The 11,372-nt window shown below is 43.2% G+C and overlaps 1 protein-coding gene across 3 annotated transcripts in view; it reads right to left on the reverse strand.

Annotated features, from left to right (window-relative positions):
• The window catches only part of PLOD2 (procollagen-lysine,2-oxoglutarate 5-dioxygenase 2), a 49,060-nt gene extending 43,607 nt beyond the window's left edge, over positions 1 to 5,453 (reverse strand). For 2 of the 3 annotated variants that reach the window (XM_063166938.1, XM_063166937.1), the window contains exon 1: positions 4,746 to 4,857. In XM_063166938.1, coding sequence (XP_063023008.1) covers positions 4,746 to 4,842 — 97 coding nt within the window. In that variant the 5' untranslated portion in view covers positions 4,843 to 4,857. Of the gene's footprint in view, positions 1 to 4,745; positions 4,858 to 5,329 lie in introns of those variants that run through there. The other variant, XM_063166936.1, reaches the window with a different exon arrangement.
• Between the last annotated feature and the right edge of the window lie 5,919 nt (positions 5,454 to 11,372).

Raw genomic sequence — 11,372 nt, forward strand, 5'->3', positions numbered from 1 at the left:
CTCAGAGGAGTGGCACTTAAATAACAAGTCTATTTTTGTTAAGCATTTTTTTGTCTTTGTTTCCTTACAGTATGTTTTGATTAATTAAAAACACTGCTGCTTGAAAAACATGCTTGCTCTTTCCTTACAAAAATAGATATTTGGGATAAAACTGCAACTTTATGTATTTAGTCTCCTTATCACCAGTAAAATCCATATTTTTAAAATCAAATGCACCTAAAGAAAAAATCGAGAAGCAGTTCTATTAATCCTAAAGCTACTTGTAGTATCAGGCTGTGCTTGCAAGCATGTATTCCTTGAGAATTAACTATCATTTATTCTCTAGAGCTACATTACTACACACGAGACACAAACCTGCTGCTAGTCTGGTCAAGCTGTATTTTCTGCTGGAGAGAACCCTGCTACTGTTTAAATTAAGAGGGATCAAAAATATTCTTCCCTTTCCAACCTGTTTGCAACTGGTCCCACAAAAAGTATAAAAAAGCCCCACTACAAACAAAAACAAAACTGCCCTTACTGCAACCATGCTTACTCCCCATGACAAGGGAATTCACTTAAACAGCGTGTCAATTAATTTGTAATTCAGACTGGCAGCTCTACACAAATGGAAAGATACTGCTTTTGATTACACAGTGCAATAGTGCTAATTCAATAGACAAACTAAACATTTCCCCATGAAAAGACAAAGTCACTTATGTTTAACTAAGCAGCAGTGAAGGAAAAAGCTAAAAACTTGCCCATAAATGATAACTCCTGAGAATATATCACCAACCTAAAAAAAACCCTGAGAAATAATGTTAGTTTAGATGCTTGACAGAAATACATTTAACACAAACCACCCCTGGCTCAGATAAATATAGCGGTCATTCCCTGTGCCCCTTCAGTGCAATTTACAGCATCCAGTGCTGATGATAAAGGTCACAACAGCTTCACTTCTTGCTTTAACTGAAAATGCATTTTACAATCAAAGTTGCAGTAACCCCACCATATATCAGAGCAAAGCAATGACACATCCAACCCTGGATTAATTAATTAAGCAATTCCACAGCTTAATTATTCCACAGTTTAATTATTATCTTCACCTAAGCAAAGAAAGAAAAGCCCGACCAAATAAATCTACAGGGGTTTTTTTTGTTTATTTTGTTCGTTTTTTGCTAAAGAGACTGGCATTGTGCAGCCTCTAACCCAAGTGCTGCAGAGAATCCAGACTGCAAACCTTGGGTATCTTCAAGGATGAGTATTTTTCAGGAAAAAATACATGGTGAAAGCACAACTTTACTGCTCTGCACTTCTAACGCAATGTTTTTAACTAACTTCCAAACACCACACCTCACACTACACACTGTTTCATTTGTCATTCACTATTTATTTCAAAGCTGGAAGCTAAAGGTATCTCCACAGGTAGGTAATTCCCATCTAAGTGGTGCACAGTGATGGTAGACACAGACACAGGTAACCCAAGCACTGCCTACTGCACAGTCAGTCCTGCTTTCATCACCCTCTGCTTTTCCCCTTCTCCTCTATGGAGCAGCTTTTTCATACAGCTCTCACAAAAAGGGTACAAAACTCCCAAGAGATCTGGAGGAGGTTTTTCCACAACACAAGCTTATGTAGCAGTTTTAGGTACTGTGGTGACAAGGGGTGACAGAAGTAGCACCAGTAAAGAGGCAAGAGACAGAAAACAGGGCAGAGAGACAGAGGCAGGCACAGAGAGCTATGTTTATGGCCTCTCCTTCCCCAAGCATGCCGAGTCTGTCAGTACTTCTAATAAGTACATCAGGATGGTTGAATGACTAAATTTTCTTGTTTGGGCATCCCAGGTGACTCAGAAGGAAAGGCCTATTGATCGCTGTCATTCAGAGCACTCGGGCTGAGCCCAAATTAACAGAAATGGCAGCAGTACATGCTGTATCCCAAAAAGCAGTACATGCTGGCTGTAACTCCTTGCAGAGCTACACCAGCCAGCAGTTACTGCCTGAATCATCTGTGACCAGCACTTGGGGATGCTGGGGTGGAGGAGAGCCCAGTGGCTCAGGGCTCCGCAGCCAGCTGAGCCACCACACCTCCCAGCCCAGCTGCTCTGGGAAGCCACCCACGCTGCTGGAGCCCCCCAGGCCACCCGTCCTGCTTTGGGAGGGCACACAGACAGCCACAAACCATGGGGCCCATTTCAACCCCTGCCTGACAGCCACCATCACAACCTGGGCCCCGAGGCCTCAGCGCGGCCCGGCCGAGCCGCCACAGCCGCGCTGGGGAACAGACTCACAGGCTGCAAAGGCATTTTCCTGCAAACAGCTGATTGATAAAACATCCTAGGTGAGAACATCATTTACATCTGCTGCCAAGAGAGTGTCTGCCTCTCACACAATCACAAATGTTGCTCCCACTGACTTTCTGCGTGTCACAATAAGCAATCTGCGAGCAGCAAGTGTGCTGCAATGAAAATATTTCAGCGCTGATGTTTCAACACAGAAACTTTTGCATCTCCAGCACACAGGAGCCAGTGTTTCAGAGCTCAACAGTGCTCTTCTCTGTGACTGCCTGAAACATAACCCTGCGGCCAAGGAAGGAGCAGAGGGATTTCTGCAAACACGCTTTGCCACAGGGCCGCACTGACTGCTCCCTGTAAGCGGTGCTGTGCAACAGGCAGCTCTCCCAAAATCACTTTTCCAAGCCTTTCTGAGGAAGGTCTGATTAAGAAATAAAGATGCAGCTTGGCAGCTGGTTCCAGACAGTCTTGTTAGAGCTTTTGTTGCAAGTAAGCAACACTAATGGACTGCAGTAAAAACTGACATGTAAATTGCGCCTTCACCGGCTGTTTTACACTGAATTGTACAAAGTATCAATAGACTAGAAATTGAAAGACAAATTTCTAGAAATAGAGGCATCATAAGGTCTGTTTACTGTATTACTTCTTCAAGTAATTCAGCACAGACTTAGGGAAAACATTTAAGGGTTAAAACTGGAATAAAAACAAGTAACACAGCAGGCAGTGTCTGAGGTCAAGAAACTGCTCTCAGAGTGGTTTCAGTTCAGCAGAGATTGCTACAACTCAGGCTGCTCGTGTCTAAATTAAAAAGAATTAAGATCTTCCTGCATGAATACCTTATATAAACCCACCAGTACTTTCTTGCACTGTAACTTGTGTAGAATCATTTTTATTATTGATACAGACAAAGCAGTCTATTTTTGGGCTGCTGAATCACACATTACTGTCTGGAATAGAGACTCTGCCTTGCACACATTTGAAAAGCAGAAGGATTAAAGAAGAATCCTTACCATGCCGGCTATTAGTTTACACCAGCCTGAGAACCCACATTTAAAGTGCAGTTAAAACCAAACATTATTTGAACAGATATGTTTGGGGGGATAACTGTTTGCCATAACTAATTTCCAAAGAAGTTCAACTTACAATCTCACTGCCCTGAAAACAGGGATAGGAGCTCAACTTTTTGCTCAAACCTGTCCCCAGGGGTGCACTCCGAGGGGCAGCAAAGGCTGAAGGGCAATGCTCACACCCCCCAACACACAGCAACCAAACCGTAGCCTTCAGAGAAATACTCTGAATGGCCAAAAGTAGCCAAGTATTACAAAAACTGGAAGTTAGAACTTCTTCGAGTGGTCTGGTATTCTTCAACAGGTTTGTTTTTTTTTTAATTATTTTAACTTTTTATACTACTTATCAACTAAAGTAGCAGTTTTAATATCAAAGTTAGAACCAGCCAACAAAACTTGCTGCTCAAACAAAAAAGCCTCCTTGTTGAGCCCAGAAGAAATTAAGCTAGATATTAAAAATAACTTGATAACTCTTGAGAAAACAAGCCAAGAAATGAAATTATTTTGGATTTCATGTGATAATAATGTAGTGGGATGAAATACCTTTGTATGCCTAGAATAGAAATCAGAAGTACAGACTCTAAACAGTATTAGAGCCAAAAAGAGGTTTTGGCATATTGTTGGACATACATGTGTTTGGACCCCTCCATCTGAGGGAATTTCCTGTATATATTATTTTACATGCTGAAGATAAAATTTCTTTCTACATCCTGGCTTCTTGAAGCAAACACCACTACACGAGTGAAAGGCATCGAATGCTCTGCAGGGGCACTGGAGTCTCTGGATGACTTTTACACGAAGTAGGAAACCTCATCAGCGCTTGCTCAAGTTCAGAGAAGCAGTGACTGATGCTACTGCTTTTCCGAGCACTGGAAAAATATGTTCATCAACACCTTGTCTCGTGGAGACGGGAGAAAAAGGGCGGGGGAGCTGGCAATGAGAAAGTTTAGGAGTCTCAATTCCCCTTAAGGAATCCTTTTTCTTTTTTTTTTTTTTTTTTTTTTCCTTAAGTGGAATTAGGCATCTACGAACTCCTGGGCGGGTTAAGACACTTTCAGCCGAGCGGTTCGTCTCGACAACAACCCGGCGGCGCCTTCCCGCAGCGCCGAGCCGCTCCGCGTTACCGTGCGGGGCAGGGACGGGCCGGTGGGGAATAAATAAATAAATAAATACCAAAATAACCCGGCCAAGCGGCGGGTCCCAGCGTTCCCTTCCTGGCGGATGTTGCCGGGCCGCCAGGCACAAAGGGACCGACGCCGCACGGCCAGCAGCGCATCCCCGCCGCCCGCACACACCTCCCACGGGCACGGCCACCGCATCCCAGCCCCCGCACTGCATCCCAGCACTCGCACCGCATCCCAACCCAACCCAGCCCCCGCTCCGCCTCCCGGCCCCCGCACCGCGCTCACCTGCGGGCCCGGGGCTCCGCTCCGCCGCCGCGGGCAGCGCCAGGGCCAGCAGCGCCGGCAGCAGCAGCCGCGGCCACCGGGCACCGCTCCTCGCCATCTTCGCCCTCCGCACCGCCGGCCCGGCCGCGCCAGCAGCCCCCGGCAGCGGGGAGAGGGGCGGGCGTGGATAAGGAGCGGGGAGAAGCGCCTGGGGACGGCGGCGGGCACACACCGCTCCCGCTCCGGCTCCTCTCCGCGGCGGGCGGCAGCCGCGGGCGCTCCCCCCGCGCCGGGCTTTATACGGCGGTGGGAGGGCCGGGGCACCGGCGGCGCTACAGGAGCCGCTGTCGGTCACGGTGCCGCCGCCGGGGAGGGGCGAGCGGCCAAGCCCCGCCTCGGCCCCGCCGCGGGCGCTGCACAGGCGCGGCCCCGGGGATGGGGATGGGGATGGGAGCGGGGCTCGGCCGTGCCCGCCCGGGGCTGCTTGCTGTGCCAGCGGCTACGCTCGCCTGCCCCGCCAGACACTTGCTCAGCGCTTTCACTGGCCATTATGTGTCCATAAACGCATTCCCAAACGTGTGGTTTTGTTGGGAGAGGGTGAGTACCTGAAGCCGCCACGCCGTGAGCCCATAGAAACGACGCGACCCTTCCGCCGGTGTGCCCTGATGGCATCGGGAGCGCGCTGCCCATCGCTCTGCTTGAGAAGGACGCGTCCGTCAAAACCTCCATCACCGCAGCATTCAGCTGACTTGGTTCGTTTGTCTAATCAAAGCACACAAGACTGCTACATGTTTTTTCCATTAAATAATAGCAAAAAAAAAAAAAAAATCACAGGCAAGCTCGGTGATGAAAAAGTGTACTGGTCCACCTTCACTCTTTTTCTTACAGTGATACAAAGCATATTCAATACCATAAATGTTTAAAAGTGTCATACAAAGCATATTCAATACCATAAATGATAAAAAGTGACATACAAAGCATATTCAATGCCATAAATGTTTAAAAGTGGCATAAATGCCGCAAAATTTTAAAAGCAGATGTCAACCTATTGGAATCAGTGTAGATTTACACCTTGGAAATACTATTTGAAGACCAAAGGCATAATCCAAAACAAAAATTAGTGGTGAAAGTAAGATTCATGTATTTGAGTTCCACATATATAACCATCAAATAGACACCTCATTTTTTATCCTAAATGTCTCTATGGACTTAACAGATGTTCTTTTTTGGACCTACAGAGAACAGGAAAAAAAGGGGGAAAGAAAGGGGAAACTTGACCTGGGCTACTATGGCTCTAAGTGTGTGCTGTTATTTGGAACCCAGGGCACAAACCAGAACCTGCATTATTCTCCCAGATGTCTTTATGGTGAATTGGAAGAGCTCATTCTTTCTGGATCAGACTGCACAGACAGCAGAGATGAAGAGCAAACCAAATAAAAGGACTGGGTCTTTGGTCTGAAGGAACTTCTGCAATGTAGAGGCTCATGAAAGCAGCAGCTGAGAACTAAAAATGTAATTATGTAATTGATGGAGAAACAAAAACGATCCTCCAGTTGCTGGGAAATTACTCATTATGTACTTTTTCCTCCCACCTCTTCCAGGCGCACCAGAGAACAAATATGTTGTGAATGCAGACAGCATGACCACATTACTGCACACATCCATGAACAGCCTCTGCTCACTCCTCCAAGAAGCAGCACCACTGCTGCTGATCATCTCACCACATTAGCTGAAAATGAGCAATGCCATGGCTGGGATGATCCTGCAAGTCCATCTATCTTCAGATTTGGTTTTTCAATAAACTAGTTCAAGAAATTTGGCTAATGGAAAAAGAAGATGGAAAAAATAGCTAATCTATCACAGCTGTAGGTTTAAGGTAGAAAACAGTTTAAATAAGCATTTCAAAAGAGGTCCTCAACAGATCAAATCTCACCTCAGATCCAGTACAACTTAATGGTAACACTTGTACTGAAAGATAGAAAGTGTAATTGCAAAGCTGAAAAAAAAACCCCATTGAGAATAAATCACTAAAGACACGTAGAACACACTTAGTACCATCAACCCTGAAAGAAATCACAGATTTCTTCAATAAAGTCTGAGAGGAAAAAACAGGACCATTGGGTATAATTTCAGAATACCATGGAGATGATGTCATGGCTCCCAGGGATGGAATGGAAATCAAACAAAGCCTCAGCCCCTAGAATTGAGAGTAAAATCAGTTGCTGATGGTCACGTACATATCCAGTGCTTTGAGAAATCACAGCCAGAAGCAGCTGCTTTCACCAGAGAAAATACACAGGTCATGAAACATCACTGTTAGGTGGAAACCAATGGTCATAAAGAGGAGAGAGTGTCCAAGAGGAATCCTAAGAAGCATTTTGTTATCAAAATGTACAAGTAAACAGTAGCAGGGAAGAATGAAAAGAATTGGTGAAAGAACCCTGTAAATATGCAACAGTGAAAGGAAAGGAAATAGCTGGCAAAGACAGATTTCTAAAGTAGGAGGGAAATGGGTTGAGGGGACTGTGATATAAACACAGCTCATACCTGTAAGTGCAAGCCCAGACTTGAACTAGAAATTAGTGCATTTTCTTGTTATTTTCCATGGCCTCTTGAAGGCTAGTTTCAATTTTAGACTCTTCTTAGAAAATGCAAGCTTTGTCCCCAGAGAGAAAACAGAGCTGAGAGCTACCCAAAATACTGCTTTCAAAGTGACAGATGTGGTCAAGACTTCTTCTACCCCCAGAGGCTTTGCTTGGACATTGGCTGATGGAAAGGAAAATGCTTGTGAAACTCCAGAACTGAGCTGCACCAGCTGTGCAGTGCCCAGGGGCTCTCCCTTGCCCTGCTCTCACAGACACTTGGGTTGGAAACGCTGCTTTTGTGCACAAATGCCAACTTCAAGGCCTGAACTGGCAGCTGGTGGCTAGCAGGGTCTTCAACTCTCCTGATGCTTTTGTAGGCTGCTTCAGGACTGTATTACTGGTGTAGCATCTGCAACACTTAAAGCATTTAAATATTAGAGCTCCTAAGCTGAAACTTACCCTCAAACCAGAACAATTTTAAAGAATAACATAGGCACTATTGAGTGAAATGTCCAAGTATGCCTGTTAAGCTACAGAGGTTAATTCCTGAAGCAATTCCTATGGATGTTCCAAGAAGCAGGCTCACATTCTTGCTATTCTCACTCTTCGTTTCTTTGATTTTTTTTTTACTTTATTGAGCCTTTTCCACTTTCCTGTGCAACAAGGCAACTTCTTCAGAAAAAATGAATACATTTTGTTAAGTAGGCATGGAGGACAGCAGAGAGTTTTAGTTGTGAGGCCTTGAACATGGGAGCACAAGGATTTTTTTTTGTCCTACAACTACAACAGTAGTGAGGAAAACAAGAATGAGAGCAACTACAAGCAGTCCTCACTTCCAAAATTAACTGTGTAAAGTGATTTTCTAGCCTCATAATCAGTTACCAAATTTATTTATTTATTTTTCAGACCCTGTGCATTTTCAACAGCTCAGCAATAATATCTGAAATTAAGATTACAAGAATTTGGGAAAAATTCTACAGGACCTCTGCAGAAGACAACAGCTTCCTGAATTGTATCTAATCCTAACTCCTTTGCTAGCTCTTCCTAGATATTTAGTTGTTCTTTTACAGTCCCAGTAACTCCCTGTCTGTATCTGCCCATCCATACCTCCTTTTCCCTTTCTACTAATTGTCTGTAGGAAATTATTGTGAGGTTAGAAACCCATCTTACCCAAACCACCACCAATTTTATATTTCAAAATACATGAAGCCAATGCCACGTGGAATGGAAACAAGGACAGTTCACTGCAGTACCAGTCCACCCCTGCAGCCAAAGGGAGGCAGGTCCTGTTGCAGAAAGCCTTCTAAACCACAGAAACTTCTTATGAGACCTTTTTCACATCCTCTAATTACTCTTCATCTCACTGTCCTTAAAACAAACACCAGTGTGTGCAGTTGCAGTGCTTTTCCTCTCCTTGAATTTACCTCACCTTGCATCTAGGCCTCAAAACCATTCTTTTACTCTGGAGCCCCACTAGATTACCTTTTCCACAAATGCTAAAATGAAGAAGCGTTGGTCACATCCTTCCCTAACCTTGGAACACTAAAATTATTCATTATACAATAATTAAAACAAAACAAAAATAACATTGATGAGTGGAAAGCCACAGACAGAAGAGATTTTTAACAATTCCCCAGCAGCAGCATTCCAAGAATAAAATAAAATCATTGTGCAAGGATCCCAAGTCCGTAACCTCAAAAAAGACCATAGTTTTCTAACAGATAATAAAGTTTTGTCTGGGCAAAATCAGATAGTCCCCATGTATTTTCAAAAGCAGCAGTCATTAGTTATTTGCTATAAAGAACAAATTGATTCATCTCCTATTGCAGATTTTCCTCTCAAATGTCTTTCTTGTTGCATAAATTTTGTCCTCTCTCTGTGTTATAGCAGTAATTCCATAGCAGTGATTTCACTGCCTGGGTCAAGTGGATATAAACTATAAAATTAAATAAAAGGTTTTGACTTCTTGCTTATATCATGGATCTCATTTTTTAATCAAAGTAGTTACATGAGTTCATTTTTGAGATTAGATTTGTAAAAGACCTTTGAGATAGTAAGTCATACCAATTTCCAGTTACGTTATTTACCTAGTATAATTTCTAAAAGGAAAATACTAGTTTTCAATTATAAATTCAACACATATCAGTATTTTACATGAGTCGGGAGTAGCTGAAAATAGATGTTTGCTATTATAGAGTAATACTAATAGGAACAGACATTCCAAATTAATTTAAAAAAATAAAAACCCCTTGTCAGTCATAGGAAAAAAATTTCTTCAGATATATTCAGTTTAGATACCTAAAATTATTTAAATCTGACCACAAGCCAATGAAACACTAGCATTAAATTATAATTAATTTTTTTCTTTAAAAAAAAAATATCAATAGGGACATGAAAGTCCATCTGGAGATAACATGGCATTAAACTGTGCATCACACTGACTTAGTATATGTGTGCAAGCCTGTAATAAGGCCTCTTAAGTACTTCAACCCTAATAAGAACTCTTCCACAGACAAATTATTTCCAAAGAATCAGGCTGAATGGCACTGAAATTCCAGTCTCGCTGTCTGGAAATAGTTTCTCTTTGGTTGCCTCCCTTTAATTTAACCTCAGTTTCAACCAGAATATTTCTCTGAGGTGCTGCCCCAGTGGTGTGATTATGGGTGTGATCCAACCATGGCCAAGAGCTGCCAAGTGCTCCTCATCCACTGATTTCCAGGGATGCTCAGCACCTTTCACTGTGGAGCACTGGGGGAACCTCTTGGGCTGGAGTCATGGTTTGGTTCTTTCCCAAACCACCCAATCAGAAATTCCTTCATTTCATTCACTCGTTTATAATTTTAGCTATAAAAGCCCATATGAGCAAAAGATTAATAGGGCTAGCAAGCATTTCCAGGGTATAATTGGCTGTCATCCCATAATTACTCAAAGAGATTGAACGAGTGGCTTTGAAATTACAAGGAGAGTTGCATTCTTTTACTGAGATGGGAGCAGCAAAACATGAATACCCATGAAAAGCCCTGTTAAGTTTTTGTCTGTGGTCCATCCTTTGGCATTTTGGACATGGCTGCTCCAGCCTCAAGGGCCTATCCTGTGGTACAGAAGTCAGTGAGCACCACAAGAGTGTTAATCCTGCTGATCTGGCCTCAAACCAGCTCCATTAGTCCTCTGGTACTGCTTCTAGTGGACACAAAGGTCTGATCCTCATTTTTCACTTCCATTGCATTCATTTTTATGTGATTTATATAGGCAAAGGGACTGAGAATTAAATCCTGCAGAGTAATCCCTGCTGATCATGGTTGATCTTGTAAAGATTTCACTCCCATCACCCAATAAACTATAAAATGCTTCCCACAGCCTCAAATGAGAGGTGTTGAAATGCACAATTCATCAACATGACTAAAGTGTTGCTTTTGTTATAGTTTGGTGACGCAGAAAAGAATAAAATAGAAAAGAAAGTAACATTCAAGAAAACTGGCAAAAAGAAAAATAATTTTAAACATTTGCTGTGTGGGATTAATAGAAACTAGTAGAAAAATGCCTTTAAGAAATTTCCTGGAGCTGGGAAGTGATTGGAGTTTTGTGTGTGTCAAAACCCCATCACTCTAGAAGTGTTCCACTGAAGTGAGCCTGTGGTGTTGAGCAGGCTGAGGGGTTTCACATGTGTGTGATCCATGGGGGAGGGGAGCTCACAATGGGTCTTGCAATAGTTCCCCTAAAAGTGACTATTTTTGTGATTTCGGAAGACCAGAGGAGAGTTCTAGAGTGGCAGTTCGGGAAAACCACTGGAGCAGAGAACCATGTCCCACAAGTATTCCCCTACGGGAAGACATCAGATTTCATACCCTCTGTTACTGAAATGGTTTTGGTCAAAATTTCTTTTCCTTCTTCCCCTGCTCTGGGAGTTTTATGTCTGTTCTGTCTATCCACAATGATCTCATTCTCTCCAGCTGACTTGTTTGAGGTAAATAGAAACTGCTGTCCTAATTTTGACAGGTAGTGTTTTTTTTAGTAATTTAGTTTGATTTATAACAAAACTGCCATTAAATTAGTCTTATTCCTA

This window comes from Melospiza melodia, chromosome 12, assembly GCF_035770615.1.
Source record: "Melospiza melodia melodia isolate bMelMel2 chromosome 12, bMelMel2.pri, whole genome shotgun sequence".
Classification (NCBI taxonomy): Eukaryota; Metazoa; Chordata; class Aves; order Passeriformes; family Passerellidae; genus Melospiza; species Melospiza melodia.